The sequence below is a fragment of the Acinonyx jubatus genome, chromosome A1 (genome assembly GCF_027475565.1).
Source record: "Acinonyx jubatus isolate Ajub_Pintada_27869175 chromosome A1, VMU_Ajub_asm_v1.0, whole genome shotgun sequence".
In the NCBI taxonomy this organism is placed as follows: Eukaryota; Metazoa; Chordata; class Mammalia; order Carnivora; family Felidae; genus Acinonyx; species Acinonyx jubatus.
In genome coordinates this window covers 127,174,025-127,191,467 of record NC_069380.1, presented here as the reverse complement: position 1 = coordinate 127,191,467, position 17,443 = coordinate 127,174,025, and the positions used below count along the sequence as shown (strand labels likewise).

Genomic DNA, 17,443 nt, shown 5'->3' with positions numbered 1-17,443 from the left:
TAAACTTTAAATGATCACAGATTGAATCTTTCTGTATTCATTCTATAAATACTAGAATGAGAAATTTTAGTTTATTAAAGTCTATGTTAATGACAATTTACTCTGTATTTGTGGGCATAATACCTTTGGGTGTTTATAGATCACTAATTTTCAAAAACATGTAGTAAGTAAATGTGGTACCTAAGATGATAAATTAATGTGCACTTTTTTATTATTAGCATGTTATCAGGTGGTTCAGATGGTGTGATTGTACTTTATGACCTTGAGAACTCCAGCAGACAACCTTATTACACATGTAAAGCAGTGTGTTCCGTTGGCAGGTGTGTATTAAAAATGTAATTCATGAATGTATAAACAATTTAGTACTTTTGCATCAAATACAAACCATAACAGTAGCAGTCATATGATGGTCTCCAGCAGGTTGTTCACATGACATTTTTTACATGGATATCCCTTGACATTTTTTTTTGAAAATAACAACTGAAATTCAGGCATAGCTGTTTTTAACATGAGACTTCCTCAAAACAACTTTGGTATCAGTTTTCAAAAGGAATTTATATAAAAACTTCTGATTATGTCATTTTTGTTATACACCTACATAGCACACCTCAGGTAACTCATTATAGTTGTAGTACCATTTAGCATAAGACTTTTTATAAGTCTTTCAGCTAATTATAAACACGAATTACATTTTTTCAACTGATATTAATAGGGTAGAAAGTTTAAAAGATTAATGGATAGAAGCAGTAAATGTACTGGTAGTCCCTCACCAAACACAAACCTATGCACACCTGCACGCGTGTCTTATCTCCATACTTACTCAAAGCTGCCAAACTTAACATACCTCTCTTTGTCATTAGTCTTCTGACTATTGTAATTTGTTCGTAATGGCCGCTTAATTCTTTTTTGTCACCTGTATCTGATCCAATATTGAGCACAGCTTTGAATTAACAGAGAGAATGGGTGTTGGGGAAATGCTTTCAAAAGGAAGAACTTCATGAACATTAATGTCAACAACCATTCTGTATTAATGCTGTTCCCAAAGCACTTGAGTAGATACATAAGTCCATGCGATATTTGGGAGGAGATTTACAATTGTTTCTTGGCTCTGGTGCTTCACTTTGAAAATAAAGATTTGGGAAACTATTTCTCTGAACTTCAGGTTATTTATTGTTTGTTAAAGATAATTATACCTGTCCTCTCATTCTTGTAAGTTTTTTGTGGGACTGAAACGAAATACTGTCTTTTACAAAGCATGTTAAAAACCGTAAAGCAATATAGTTACAGGGTCGCTTGGTACAGAACAAAGATAACACCTCATATAGTGTGAAACTTGGTTTCTAAGAGGCCATTTACACCATTTTATGCTCTCACTCCACTCTCACCAAAAAACAAAAAACCAAAACACTTATATTTTAAAATGTAAGACAGTCATATTAATTCATTTTCTCTTCTTTTATCTTAGCTAACATTTTACCTTTATTTATTTTGTTATATATTAAAATGGTATTTTCCTGTATACCACATGTATTTACTGTTATCCTGAGGAACTGTGATCTACTTTCTGGTATATAAAGTCAAGTAAATGCTTTGTGTGTCAGTCTTCTGTTTTACCATGACATTCTTCTTGGATTCATTCTCTGTCCTTAAAAGCATAACTTTGAATGTAAATGGGCATACAGTGAGCATGTTTGCAAAATGAGTTAAAATAGCATTTTATATTCAAACACTTTATAATCTAACTGTGCAAAATAATTTTACTAAAAAATTTTATGAAGTTAATGTGGCTCAGATTGCTGATACTTATTTTTGTGTTACTTAATGTGTGTATTCATTAAATGTGAATGAGAATAACAGGTTATTCACAGTAAGATAATAATTTAATATTCTGACCTATTTTAAAATTAAATTTAAAATGTAAATGAGCTTTTATTTGTAATCGCTGCATTAAAGATTTGTTTTACTATAACCAGAAAATCTTGGCATACATCAAAATTCTTAGGAGCAAATAGAAGTCAATTCTGCTTATTTTAAGGAGAAATTTATTGGAAAGATACTTAGTATCTCATGTAACTGGTAGGAAGGTGGGAGAATCAGTGTGAAAAATGAGCAGAAGGTAAGTGAAACTATGGCAGAGACAACAGTCAGGATCATACCACAGGAACAATTTAGTTTGGATTCTGCTACATGTCACCAACGCAGACTCTTAACTCCACAACTATGAATAATTGTTAAATATCCCTGGGTTTTGCATTACTAGCTGGAATTTTAGAGTTCTAGGCAGGCTTGAGAAAGCTTAGAACACATGTCGATGCCATTACTGCCAAATGAAAGGGAAAGAGAATATCTGGAGTCCCTAGCTTTCTGTAAAGGCAGTAAAACAAAGGAGATGTCCCCCAGATAGGAAGAGTTTGGATCCAACTTTTAAAAAATTTCCACCTATCCACTAAGCAGCCAAAAAGGCAAGTATCTACTACACAACCAAAATATAATCATCCCTTTCCCGAAAGATCCTCAGTCTACTTACCACATCCAGCTTCAGTTCAAGATAATGTCCATTTTTCCACTAGTTTTACATATGACCTTTTATATGTATGATCAGTTTTTACATATGATCAGTTTATAGTTAACTTATATGAAATAATGGAGGTAAGAGAGAGGAAAGAAAAGGAAAATCAGTTAAAATATATAAATTATACGTGACATAGAATGGAATTATGGGTAGACACTACAGCCGTTGTATTTTTGCGGCTTTCTCAAAGCCAGAACTAATACTTAAAGGCTTTCCTTCTTCATGTTCTCATTCATTCAGGTGCTTAAGGTCCTTTACTGTTTATTGTAATCCAAACCTTCATCGTAAGGAATCGAAAGTCATGATGTCCTATCTGCATAGGATTGCAGTAGTCTTCTGTTAACTTTTGTTTGTTAATTTTGTTATGGAAGATTTCTAGCATATACAAAAGAGAATAGTGTATGAACTAGGTACCCATCACCTAGCTTCAGCAGTTATCAATCATAATGAATCTGGTTTCATCTCTAACGCCACCTACCCACTGAGTATTGTTTGAAACAAATCCCGGAAGCATATTATTTCATTCATTATTTTATTTACTTATTTATTTATTTTTTGAGAGCAAGAGAGACAAAGCACAATCAAGGGAGGGCAAAGAGAGAGAGACGCAGAATCCGAAGTAGGTTCCAGGCTCTGAGCTTGTCTTTACAGAGTCTGATGCGGGGCTCGAACTCACAAACTGCGAGATTATGACCTGAGCTGAAATCAGACTCTCAACCGACTGAGCCACCCAGGCACCCCTCATTCATAATTGTTTATATCTCTAAAAATTAAAGTCTATAAATGTAGCCATGATACTGGTATCTCACACAGTAAATCCAGGTTTTAATACCTACTTGGAGTTCAAATTTCCATCATTGTCTGGTAAGTGTTACTTAACAGCCAGTTTGTGTGAATTTAGGTTTAGTAAAGTGACACATATACCGTATTGATCACCGGTTCAGAATACATACTGCATCCTTTAGTATATCACCCTCAAAAGATGTTGTATTGTAGCTGATATCATAACCTAAGTCTTCAACAGATCATGCTTCTATGACTGATAGGTTACAAAAGACTGGTGCCGTGGACATCTACGAATTGCATTCTTATGTCATTGAGTAAGTTACTTGATCAGAATCAATATTGTGTGAGATACTGTGGATCTATGTGAGGCATTCAACAGTTCTAAGAATCATAGTACTAATAAAGCGGTATTTGAGAAAAGCAAATCCAAAACCAGAATAGGTATCTCTTCCAGTAAGGAAAAATCACTGCCCCCTCCAGGAAGAGGTCCAGTGTAGCTAATTCCTCTAGGTTCAAGTACAGAAATAGGAAGTTCTCCATTTTATAAACCTTAGTGGGAAGCAGGCCTCCGCAATACACTAGAGAAGGCTGAAAGTAGAAGTGCCTGGACATTGTCCTTGTTTGGACAGCTGGGATGTAGACCTGTGATATAGGCGTGGCCATTCATATTGTCCTACTTGAGACTGCTACTTGTTAATGTAGTATCAGTTTTGAAACTCACATAAGTCAAGTATTCCTAAAGTTTAATTGCTATTTTGTAGAAACCATCCTGATGTTCACAAATACAGTGTGGAGACTGTACAGTGGTATCCTCATGACACTGGCATGTTCACATCAAGCTCATTTGATAAAACTCTGAAAGTGTGGGATACAAATACCTTACAAGTGAGTATATTAAAACCTTTCTAATTAGCTCAATAGGTTGAAGGAAAATCTGTAAATGGGGGTAGTGATTTTACTTTATAGAATGGTTGTAAATACATTGATATATGTAAGATACCCAGAAGAGTGGTTAGCAAAAAACATGAACTATTATTATCATCTTCATTATTTGAAAACTATTGTTTAGTGATCTAAGGAAGAAAATTGGGTTTATCTTCTATTGACCTAAAACCTTAAAGGAAAAGAAAGTTACTAATATTGCTTACTAAGATAGACACTAAATAATGGTAGACAATAAAAAATAGGTTTTTGTGATATTTGATTAAATTTGTATTTCTAGTGCTAATCTTTTCCCTAAGCTCTAGTCCCATGTTTCTCTACCTGTCTACTGAACCTCTCTTACTTGAATGTGGGGTAATCTCCTCAAGTATAACATGTTCATACTGAACATGATCACTCCTCACATCCATGTACTCTTCAAATCTTAGCAATTCTTCCTTCAAGCTCGCTCATATTTTCTTTTCTATTTCTCTCAACAACGCTGTACATCTAGACTACTACTCAGAACTCCCAACGCATTACATTGCTTCCCATATTTACCATGGTAAGCTCTACCCCAAAATTAGCCTTATTATAATGTGGTTTCATTATGTCTTTACCCAAACCCACAAGGGATTTCCCTTGGCTAAATTCGGCCTGGTACTCTAAGTTCTCCCTAACCTCAACCCCTATTCCCTTAACCTTAGCTTCTCCCTCTTTATAGCCTAAATTATTTGCTATCTCTAAATTGATCTTTTGTCTTCTGATCACATCTTGATAGTGTTATATTCCCTGCCTCAAATCTCTTTCCCTGTGCAACTTTTTGTTTTCTTAATTGTCTAAAGTTTGTACCTTTTACCAATATCTCCACATTTTGCTCCCCTCCCCACCTTGGTAACCACCACTTGTTTCTATTTCTGTGAGTTCAGCTTTTGTAGATTTCACATATTAGTGATAGCATACAGTAATTGTCATTCTCTAACTTGTTTCATTTAGCATAATTCCCTCTGTGTCTTTCCATGTTGTTTGCCATAAATGGTTAGACTTCCTCCTTTCTGGTGGCTGAATAATATTCCCTTGTATAAAAATACCACATATTCTTTATCCCTCCATACACAGATGGACACTTAGGTTGTTTCCATGACTTGGCTGTAATAAGTATTAAATACATATATACATAAATAAAATAATAGTGCAATGAACATGGGGGTGAAGATGTCTCTTCAAGATAGTGATTTTGTTTCCCTCAGATATATACCTAGAAGTGGAATTGCTGGATCATAGGGTAGTTCTGTTTTTTATTTTTTGAGAAACCTCCATACTGTTTTCCACAGTGGCTGCTCCAATTGACATTCCCACCAGCAGTGCATAAGGGTTCTCTTTTCTCCACATCCTCACTAGCCTTTGTTATCTCTTATCTTTTTGATATTAGCCATTCTAACAAGTTTGAGGTGATAGCTTACTGTGGTTTTGATTTGCATTTCGCTGATGATTAATTATATTGAGCACTTTTTCATGTACCTGTTGGCTGTTTGTATGTCTTCTGTGGAAAAATGCCTATTCACTTCCTCTGCCCATTTTTAAATCAGATACATGATTTGCAAATCTTTTCTCATTCAGAAGGTTGCCTTTTTGTCCTGTTGATGGTTTCCTTTGCTGCACAGAAGAGTTTTTGTTTGACGTGTAGTTACACCTGCTTATTTTTGCTTTTGTCACCTTTGGTTTTGGAGTCAAATCCAAAAGATCATCTCCCAAAGATTCATGTCAAGGAGCTTACTGCCTTTGTTTTCCTGTAGGAGTTTTATGGTTTCAGGTCTTATATTCAAGTCTTTAATCTATTTTGAGTTTATTTTTGTGTATGGTATAAGAAAGTGGTCCAGTTTTATTCTTGGGCCTGTTACTGTCTAGTTTTCTCAGTACCATTTCCTGAAGAGATTATCATTTCTGCATTTTAGGTTCTTGGCTCCGTGTTATAAATTAATTGACCATATATGCATGGGTTTATTTCTGGGCTATCTATTCTGTTCTCTTGATCAGTGTGTCTGTTTTTATGCCAATACTATACTGTTTTGACTACTGAAGCTTTGTAAAATAGTTTGAAATCAGGAAGTATGATACCTATAGCTTTTTTTCTTCTTTTTCAAGATTGCTTTAGCTCTTTGGGGTTTTATGGTTCCATACAAATTTTAGCATTTTTTTTTTCTATTTCTGTAAAAATGCTCTTGGAATTTTGATAGCACCTCTACTTAATCTGCAGATTACTTTGGGTAGTATAGACGTTTTAACAATGTTAATTCTTCCAACCCGTGAGCATGGAATATCCTTTCATTTATTTGTGTCTTCAGTTTCTTTCATCAATATCTTATAGTTTATAGTATATGTATCTTTTGGTTAAATTTATCTCTAGGTATTCTATTCTTTTTGATGCAGATGTAAATGGAATTATTTTAATCTCTTTTTCTGATCGTTCATTACTGCTGTATAGAAACATGACAGGTTTTTGTATATTGATTGTATATCCTGAAACTTTACTGAATTTGCTTATTAGTTCAAAAATTTCTTAATGGACTCTTTGGGATTTTCTATACATATTATCATGTCATCTACAAATAGAGACAGTTTAAAACTTCCTTTCTAATTTCTGTGCTGTTTTTTTCTTTTTTTTTAAATTTTTTTAAAATTTATTTTGAGAGAGAAAGAGGATGCATGTGTGCACACATGCAAGAGAGGGAGAGGCAGAAAGAAAGCGGGGGGGAGGGGGGGAGGGCGAGGAGAGAATCCCAAACAGACTCTGTGCTTGATCCCACAAACCATGAGATCATGACCGGAGCTGAAATCAAGAGTTGGATGCTCAACCACCTCTGTCACCCACGCACCTCTCTTTGCTTAGTTTTCTTGTTTCATTACCCTGGCTAGGACTTCTAATACTATGTTGAATAAAAGTGGTGAGATTGGGCATCCTTTTCTTGTTCCTGATGTTAGGAGGAAAACTTTTAGCTTTTCATTGTGAGCATAATGTTAGCTTGTGGGCTTGTTGTGTGTGTGTGTGTGTGTGTGTGTGTGTGTGTGTGTGTGTGTATTCTTTGCTGTGTTGAGGTACTTTGCCTCTATATTTAGTTTGTTGAGGAAAAAAATCATACTTTGTAATAAAAGTCAATACACCTGATTCTTTAAAAATTCTTAACTTACAAATTCCTTAATTTGGTAAAGGGTATCTACTTTTAAAAAAACACACCTATGGCAAACATTTTATTTGTTGGTAAGTTATTGAAAGCTTTTCCTTTGAGTTATCTCTATTATCTCCTGCGTCCAATATTATACTGGAAGTCCTAGGCAATACAATAAGGCAAAGGAAAGAAATAAAAGGCATTTGAACTGTCATTCATAGATGACACGATTATGAGCATAGAAAATCCAAAAGAATCTCTAGCCAATTACTAAAATTTAATTAATATTAATTAATTAAAAATTAATTAATAAACTAAAATTAATAATTTACTAAAATTAGTAAATTTGTCAAAGCTGCTGGATACAAGGTTGGTTGTATTTCTGAATTTTAGGCACAAAGAATTAGGAAATTTCAAAAGTATTATTATTGACCATTGCATCAAAAATCATATACCTATTAAAAAATTGAAAAGTGTTCAAGACCACTCAACACCACACAGAACACTGGAGAATATTAGTGACAGAAATTAAGATTTAAATAAATGGTGGGATATGCCATATTGAAGAATTTGAAGCCACAGAGGTCCCAGGATAGCTCATTTGGTGAAGTGTCTGACTCTTGATTTTGGCTCAGGTCATAATCTTGTGGTTCATGAGTTCGAGCGTGCTTCGGGGTCTGTGCTGACAGCATGGAGCCTGCTTGGGAATCTTTCTCTGCCCCTCCCCTGCTTGTTCTCTTTCTCTTTCAAAAATAATAAACATTAAAAAAAAAAAGAATTAGAAGGCTCAATATTGTAAACATACCAGTTTTACCAAGAATCTATAGAATCAATGCACTTGTAATCAAAATTTTCAGATTCTTTTATGGAAGGTGACCAGCTAAGACTTACTGTAAATTAATTACACTAATTAAGTTGATGTGAGATCAGTACAAGTGAAAAACAAAACAGTGGAACAGGATAATCAAGAAACACACCCACACATATACAGTCATTTGATTTATGACACAGGTAACACTACAGTGCATTGTGAAGATGATGGTCTTTTCCATAAATTGTGCTGGATCAACCAGGTATCTATAAAAAACTAATCTTGACCTTTATCCCACACCAGACAGAAAAGAAATCTACCAATTTTAGGTAGATGACAGGTGTAAAAATAAAAATAATAATAATAAAGCTTATAGGAAAATATCTTCATGACTCAAGATAGATAAAAACAAAGTTTAAACCAAAAAGAGATAAATTGATAAAATCACCTACATTAAGATTAGGAAGCTCTACTGATCAAAAAACATTAAGAGTAAAGAAGTAAACCATGGAGTGGGAGATGATATATCTGACACATGCAAAACATTAGAATAGACGCTTCAAATAAGAGGGTATCTAAATAGCCAATAAATAAATGCATTTCTCTTTATTAATTGAGCACCTGGATATTTTAAGTAAATCCACAATGAGATACTTCTTTATACCCTGCAGAATGGCTAAAATTAAAGGATCTGATAACAATGACAAGTGTATCTATTGCTGATGAGATTACAATTGGTACACATATTTGTTATCAACTGAAGCCAAATATGTGGATATCTTGTTACCCTAAAGATATACTTTTGAGTATATAAATGTATACGTATGTTCACCAAGGGACATTTATAAGATTGCGCATAGCAGCACTGTTCATGATAACCAAAAACTGGAAATAACCCAAATGTCCAGTAACAGTCCAATGAAATCTGTCAAATTTTACACTGGAATACTGTCCAGCATTGACAAGGGTACACTCACTTCTTTATCAACAAAATGTATGAATTTTATATAACATTGGACAAAATAACCAGACACAAAAGAGTGCCTAATATATAACTCCTATTCAAAAATAGACAAAACTAATCTAGATTAATAGAGGTCTGTATGGTGATTGTCTTTCTTGTTGAGGGTTGAAAGGGGGTCTAGAGAGCCTTCTAGGGGTGCTAGTAATGTAATGTTCATAATATTCTATCTTATAATGCAGGTGGTGGTTACTTTGGGAAAATTCATTGAACTGTACACTTATGATCTGTAGACCTTTTTGTATGTTTGTTACACTTCAGTTAACAGTACTGTTTTAAAATTAATAAGCCATACGTTTGCATTTTCTTTCATTAACATTGACTTCTTTAGAACGTAAATGTTTTTGCCAACTCAAAATAGTATTTCATGCATTCATAATTCTGTCTGAAATAGACAAAGCATTTTATTAACAAGAACTTTGAAAGTATCCAATAAGAAATAAATTCTTATACAAATAATTTCTTCCTTGGTACAAAGAAAGATAAAGAAGGTGTGATACTGTCCTTCTCCACATTCTCTGTCCCTGTCACTTGAGCATATGATATGGCTTAAAGGGATATCTTTTCTACAGTCTTCTCTATAACACTTTAGGATAGAAAACAACTTTTTCTCGTTCTGAGTTTTCTTAGAATTTTGCATAATGGAACATAAATCAGAAAATACAGATGTCAGTATCCAAGCCATGTTCTTTAAAAATGAATAAAATTCTGGAGTGCGACTACAAACAAATGTTCATAATGCGCAAGTTTTGTGCGGAGTTATGTTTTCCACAGAGTGGAATTGCTGGCTCATATGCTAAGTCTATGCTTAACCCTTGAGAAACTGTTTTCCAAAACATTTTACATACCCACCCATAATTTATGAGGGTTCCAGTTTATCTGCATCCTACTCAACACTTATTGTCTGCCTTGATTTCAGCAATTCTAATACGAACGAAATGGTTATTTCATTGTGGCTTTTATTTGCATTTCCCTGGAGGCCATTCTTGATTTTTCACTAGTCCTGATAGCTAATCAACTTGCAATTTCTGTCAATTCTCTGTAAATAACCTCTCATATCTATTTACCCCATTGCCATTACTCTAGTCAAGGCAGGATCTGCTGACTTCTGCTGGATTACTGCAACCTCCTACCTGGTCTCTTTACCCTCCTCTTGGCCACCTTCTAACCATTGGCAGCATATCTAAAATGCCAATTTGATGTTTTCATTTTTTGTTTTTTGCCATTGCTTTAAAAGCTTACTTTTTCCTAGAAAATATTCAGCCTACTTAATATTTATAAGGTCCCTCAGTCCGTCATGATACATACACTGCCTACCTTTCTGGCTTTATCTCTGGCCACTGTTCTTTGGCACTCTAGTCATACTTAGCATCTTTCGGTTTTTAAAATGTCATGTTTACTGTTACCCGAAAGAGTTTCTTCATGCTGTTCCCTCGACTAGAAGTCTCATCCTCCTTCTTTGGACTTGGCCAATTTCTATTCATCAACTTTCATCTCAGTGAAAAGCCAGAGCATCACTGGCTCTGGAAAGACTTCTGTGAATTCTCTATAGGTTATGTGGCCCTGCTAAAACACTGTACACTTTCATTGTTATAGTCCCTTTTGGACTTTACTGTTATTTCTTGTTTAATCATTTGTTTTTCTTGATAAACTGAAGCTCCTTGCAATAGGGCAGGGACAGTGTTTATTTTGCATGCCAGTTGAATGCCTAGTTCAAACATGTAACAGTTGAATAAATACTGTTGAATATATTCAAGAATCTTATTCATTAAAAACACTTAATGTTTATTTACTTATTTTTGAGAGAGAGAGAATACAAGCAGGAGAGGGGTAGGGAGCAAGGCAGACACAGAATGTGAAGCAGGGTCCAGGCTCTGAGCTGTTAGTGCAGAGCCCAATGCAGGGCTCGAACTCATGAACAATGAGTTTGTGTTCAAAATATCCAAAAAGTGGAAATAAATGAAATGTTCATGAACTGATTAGCAGATAGCCATAAACTAGAATATTATTCAGCAATAAAAAGAAGTGAAGTACTGATACATGCTGCAGTGTGGATGAACCTTAAAAACATCATGGTAAATGAAATGGAAAGAGAAAAAAGAAAACATTATGCTAAAGGAAATGAAAAAGGAAGACAAAAGAAAACATTACATTAAATGAAAAACTGCAAAAGACCACATATTGTATAATTCCATCTCTATGAAATGTCAAGAAATAGGCTAATCTATAGAGACAGAAAGTAGATTAGTGGTTTTCTAGAGCAGAGGGTAGGGAGAAATGGGGAGTGCCTGCTAATGGGAATTGGGTTTCTTTTTGGGGTGATAAAAATACTCTAAAATTGATTTTGGTGATGATTGCACAACTCTGTGAATATACTAAAGACTGCTCAAGTACATACTTTGAATGAATTGTGTGGTATGTCAATTATAGCTCAATAAAGCTGTTATTTAAAAAAAGAATGATCCTCAAGTTCACTAACTTGGGCAGTTGGGTAGATTATATTGTCATTTACTAAGATAAAGAAAGGTTTAGGTGGGTGTTGAGTTAAATTTTAGATTTGTTAAATTTGAAGGATTCACAGGAAATCCAAATGAAAATAATCCTAAATAGATTCCTGCTATTTAGGAAGGTAGTCTGCACTGAAAATACCATATAAGTGGCAGTTGAAGAGAAGAATACATAGAACAAAACCATGAGGAAGACAAGATTAATAAGACAGGAAAAGGAACAAAAAAAAAGCCTGCAAAAGACAATGAAGAGGAGTGGCCAGAGAGTGTAAGAGGAAAATCAGGACTATGTTGTATCATGGAAGCCTGCAGAAGAGATTGTTTTAAGGAAAATGCAGTATCCAGCTGTGTTTCGTAATACCGACAGGTTAGGTAAGGTGAAGACTATGCTTGATGACAGCAGGTATCAGTGATACTGGAAGAGTAGTGTGAATTGGAGTAGTATAGATAAAAATAAGATTGTGCTGAGTTGAGAAATATGTGGGAGATAGGAAGTCAAAGATGGCCAAAATTTGGATTTGAAGAAGAAAGATTAATTAGGAGGAATATAGAATGAAAGGTTTTTGTTTTACTCTAAAGATGAAAGAATCATGGGGGCGCCTGGGTGGCTCGATTAGTTGAACATCGTACTTCAGCTCAGGTCGTGATCGATTAGTTTGTGAGTTCAAGCCCTGCATTGGGCTCTCTGCTGTCAGCATGGAGCCTGCTTCGGTTCCTCCGTGACCCCTCTCTCTGTGCCCCTCCTCCGCTCTTTCCCTCCCTTCTTCTCTCTCCCTCTCTGTCTCCCAAAAATAAACATTTAAACATTTTATATATATAAAAAAAGAATCATGAACATTTTTATTTATTTATTTTAAAATATTTTAATTTGTTTTTGAGAGAAAGAGACAGAGTACGAGCAGGTAAAGGGCAGAGAGAGAGAGAGGGAGACACAGAATCTGAAGCAGGCTCCAGGCTCTAAGCTGTCAGCACAGAGCCCGATGTGGGGTTCAAACTCACGAACCATGAGATCATGACCTGAGCCGAAATTGGACACTTAACTGCCTGAGCCACCCAAGCACCCCAAATCATGAATATTTTTAAATGCTGATGAGAATGAGCCAGTAGGAAGGGAGAGTTTATAGATATCTTGGAGATAGAGGATATTATGTATAGAGCGAGATTTCTGACAGCGGTGAGGGGGATCTAAGCACAGGTGGGGATAGTAACTTTAAATATGAGAAAGGATGATTTTTCCATGATAACAGGAATGAAGAAGGAAAAAGGATAGATGGAAGCAAATGTGTTTGTAGGTTTGTTGATAAGACACTAAGAGAATTCTCATTGAATGACTTCCTGTTTTCTCTTTGTAATAAAAGGTCAGATTGCTGGTTACAGTCGATCGAGTGGCCATGTTTGTGGAGAATGGAGAAGTTTGAAAGAGCTATGAATATTGCAGGGAATAGTATTATAATATGATAGGACTGGCAGTCAATACTGAAAGCCCAGTTGAGATGAATGATCTTTTATAGTGATGCCAGTTTGCCATACTAGAAGATTCTTTTCTCTTGGGTAGAGCAGAGGTCAGCTTACTAAGTAGCCCATAGGCCAGATCTGGGCTCATGGCCTCTTTTTGTAAAATAAAGCATTATTGCAACACATATTTGTTGTCTGTGGCCGCTTTGACACTACAATGACAGAAATGAGTAGTAGTTCTTAAACCCTAAAATATATACTACAGTCTGCTGATTACAGAAGTTTGCTGACCTCTGGTGTAGATTGTCCTGGATATAGGTTCAGAGAAGGCAAACATTTGGAGTCATCCAGGTTTGAAGTTGAAGATATTGGCAGTTGAAGAATTGAACCTTGGAATCCAAGCTGAAGAAGGGGAAAAAAAGCAAAGTCAAGAGGAACTGATAGGAGTTCTGGGTTTTATTTCGGTGTCTTAGAAGTAGTTGGGAAAAATAAAGCTGAAAATGATGGAAGATTGTGGTCACACGTAACATACATGAAATGTATGATTTCAAAGGAAGAACAAATCTAGGTGATGAGGGTGTCTGGGGTGTGGGACTGAGAGGCAGAATACTGGCTAGATGACCTGTGTACATATTATGAAGTTTCCCTGAATGGAGTGGAGAAGAAGCTGGTGAGCCATTGGCTGTGTCTTCATAATGTCTGGAATTTATTAGCAAAAAACTATTTTTCTCACTAAAGAGACAAGAGTGTTATAAATAACAAAGGATTTAAAATTAAGAGGTTTTGGGGCGCCTGGGTGGCTCAGTCGGTTAAGCGTCTGACTTCGGCTCAGGTCATGATCTCACAGTTCGTGAGTTCGAGCCCCGCGTCGGGCTCTGTGCTGACAGCTCAGAGCCTGGAGCCTGCTTCACATTCTGTGTCTCCCTCTCTCTCTGCCCCTTCCCTGCTCATGCTGTGTCTCTCTCTGTCTCAGGAATAAATAAACATTAAAAAGAATAATAATAAAATAAAATTAAATTAAATTAATAGGTTTTTTACTTAAAAAATTCTTATGTTTTAAGTCAAATAAATTGCTAACAGTCATTTAAAAATTACTGATAATCTGGGAATAAGTAAATAGAAAGTTAACTGCTTTTGTGATTATAATTAGAAACTTACACTTTTTAAATGTCTTTTGATTATCAGACTGCAGATATATTTAATTTTGAAGAAACAGTTTATAGTCATCATATGTCTCCAGTTGCCACCAAGCACTGTTTGGTAGCAGGTTTGTACCTGTCCTTTTTTGCTTTTCAACGTATTGAAACTTGCTCCCTTTCTACTTCTGATTTGACATTTTAACCCAGGTGAATATCACAGTTCTTTAAAAAAAGAAAAAAGCTTAAGTATATGCCATTTTTACATTCAGTTTTACAGTTATTGTGTAAGTTGGGCACTGTGCTAGTGGCTAGGATTCAAAGATTAAGAAAGCACATTTCTATTCCCTATGGAGTTACTTTTCACCCACCAAAGCTTCAAAGATTGTACATGACCAAATTTTGGCAACTTTTTAAATTCAACACAGTGCAAAAATGGAAATTATTCCTTTACTCTAAGACTGTTATTAAAATTAAACTTCAATTTTTATGAAAGCACATGCAACAAGAATTCTCATGTGTGAGAAAGAAAAAATGTTTTTCTGGTATCAGATACCAGGTCCCTATGATTCTGTTATTTGTGTGGCATTGCATGAACATCTTCACCTCAAGATGCCAGTTAGCTGTTTCATCTGTGAAGAACAGTTGGACACTAACTTGTCTTTGAGGTCCACTCAGTCTGTGTCCAGAGTTTCTGATTGGAAGCATATCATTACTATGGAAAAACTAAGGTATTAAAAAAATAACTTGATATAATACAATAGCCTAGGATTATACATACATACGCATTGCAGCAATACAAATTTCCTGGTTTTAATACTGTAGTATAGTTTTACCTCGTATAACAACCATTGGAACAACAAGGGTGATAGGTACACAGGGTCTTTCTATACTATCTCTGCAACTTCCCTTGAATCTATAATTACTTCAAAATTAAATGTTAAAAAATAACACAATAATAGGGTTCTCCTTGTACTAAGGTATAACTGCAATTAAATTTTCTAATTATAGGCATTAAAAATGATTTGAAGTATATCTTTCGCATACTTTTTTTAGATTTCTACATGGATGCAGTGAAAATGTCATGATTCATTACGGTAGTTTCTTATTTCCTTTTGGTGATGATTTATAATAAAATTATCTTAAACCATTTTTGTTTTTGTTTTTACAGTTGGTACTAGAGGGCCCAAAGTACAACTTTGTGACTTAAAGTCTGGATCCTGTTCCCACATTTTACAGGGTATTTTTTTTTTAATTTGAAACAACAACTACTTTGAGTAAACCATTCAATAAAAAGAAACATTACTAACAATGTATTCTTTGTGGTTGACATGACTGATGTATTTTGTGCTAGTTGTTAAAAGTCAACAAGGAGATAAAGATCCTTCTGTGCATTATTCTTATAAAACTGAACTATTGAGGAGACATTTATATAAACAATGGCCATAGGGTAAGCTCAAAGGATATGGAAAGTCTGGCTGAAAACCTTGTCTTATTTCTACATTTAAAAATATATATATATTTATGAAACTTATATTGGTACATTTGTGTTAAGAGCATTGTTTAATATTGTTCTGGCTAACTAAATATTCCTAATATTTAGGTACTTTTCCCCCCTCATTGCAACTATTTTAGAAAAAGGCAGTATAATAATCATTTTGGTTAAGATATATTAATTTAAATATTTTTCCTACTTTTATCAGCATTAGACCATCTGATTCTAAACAATGAAAAGATGGGATGTAACTCAGATATATATATTTTTATTTATCTCTAGAAGCACATAATGTATCAAGAGAACTTGGTGAGATGGATAGCATTTGTTTTACATTTATAATGAATTTCTAATAATGTAAGGTAGATGAAAATATCTAGTTTGAATAGTTCGTTTAGGCAAAAGTGAATTAAAATGCTGAAGTTATCCTATGAACTTATCACCTGTGCTTTCTAGAAAAAATTTTTTACATAAATGCTTTTTACAATCATGAATTTAGAAAACTTTTTCTATTACAACTTTCTGAAAAGTTAGAAACCATTTTTATTCTCTAGAATGTTTATCTTGAGTGGTTTGTTGCAGTGTTTTTTTGTTGTAGATAAAAGTAAATGAGCTTGAGATCTATCATTTATTAATGCATTTACTTTCTAATCTAACAGCTGTATTAAAAAAGAAATACTCACTTGCTCTGACCTTTCCAATGCAAAACCCAGCCATTTATAATAAGATACTATGTGTGAGAAATGCCCCCACAGACTTCATGTTAATATTTAAACAGATTATTATAAATGAAAAAGTGATGATCATATCAATTTATTTTTAATAGTCTTTACTTTCTTCAAAATCAGACATATTTAAATTACAGTGTATCTTTTGATTTTTCAAGTATTTTACAGGACTTTTCATACGATTGTATTTGCAGGTCACAGACAAGAAATATTGGCAGTTTCTTGGTCGCCACGTTGTGAATATATCTTGGCAACTGCAAGGTAACATGCAAATTATTTGGTTTCAAAGTTCAAAATTAATGATAAGAATTTTGAGAACACTATTTATATGAGATGCGTATTTACTTGTTAATTAGGTCCTTAAAATAATTGAATTTTTATGTCATATCACCATAAGAAATCTTCCTTTGCATCACTGTCTGTCTTGAAGGTGCTCACCTTTTAAGTCAGAGGAAACAAGAGAATCTCTGTAGCAATGCAAATTTACTAGTATTACCTATAAAACAACTGTGTTGTGTCATTTTTTTCTACAAAAGTATAAGACTATTAATTTAAAAATAATAGCATTTCTATTCATTTCCTTTAATACAGAATTATTTTGAATCTGATTCAACATTTATTTGTTGATTCAATTTGCTAATATTTAATAACTGCCTACCCTATACCAAGCAGTTTAGTCCCCGGAGAAGCTTCTGTTAATAGTTTGCAGAATGTGATATTGAAATCTGTGCTTTCTGGGGGCACCCGGGTGGCTCAGTTGGTTAAGCATCTGACTTTGAATCAGATCATGAACTCATGGTTTGTGAGTTCAAGCCCCAGCTTGGAACCTGGATCCTGTTTCAGA

At 34.5% G+C, this 17,443-nt stretch overlaps 1 protein-coding gene across 5 annotated transcripts in view; it reads left to right on the top strand.

Annotated features, from left to right (window-relative positions):
* The window catches only part of ERCC8 (ERCC excision repair 8, CSA ubiquitin ligase complex subunit), a 62,056-nt gene that overhangs the window by 15,919 nt on the left and 28,694 nt on the right, over positions 1 to 17,443 (top strand). For 3 of the 5 annotated variants that reach the window (XM_015073818.3, XM_053223262.1, XM_053223263.1), the window contains 5 exons: positions 219 to 320; positions 4,120 to 4,243; positions 14,426 to 14,507; positions 15,548 to 15,616; positions 16,794 to 16,860. In XM_015073818.3, the coding sequence (XP_014929304.2) occupies positions 219 to 320; positions 4,120 to 4,243; positions 14,426 to 14,507; positions 15,548 to 15,616; positions 16,794 to 16,860 (444 nt within the window). The remainder of the gene's footprint in view (positions 1 to 218; positions 321 to 4,119; positions 4,244 to 14,425; positions 14,508 to 15,547; positions 15,617 to 16,793; positions 16,861 to 17,443) is intronic. The other 2 variants (XM_053223261.1, XM_053223266.1) reach the window with 2 other exon arrangements.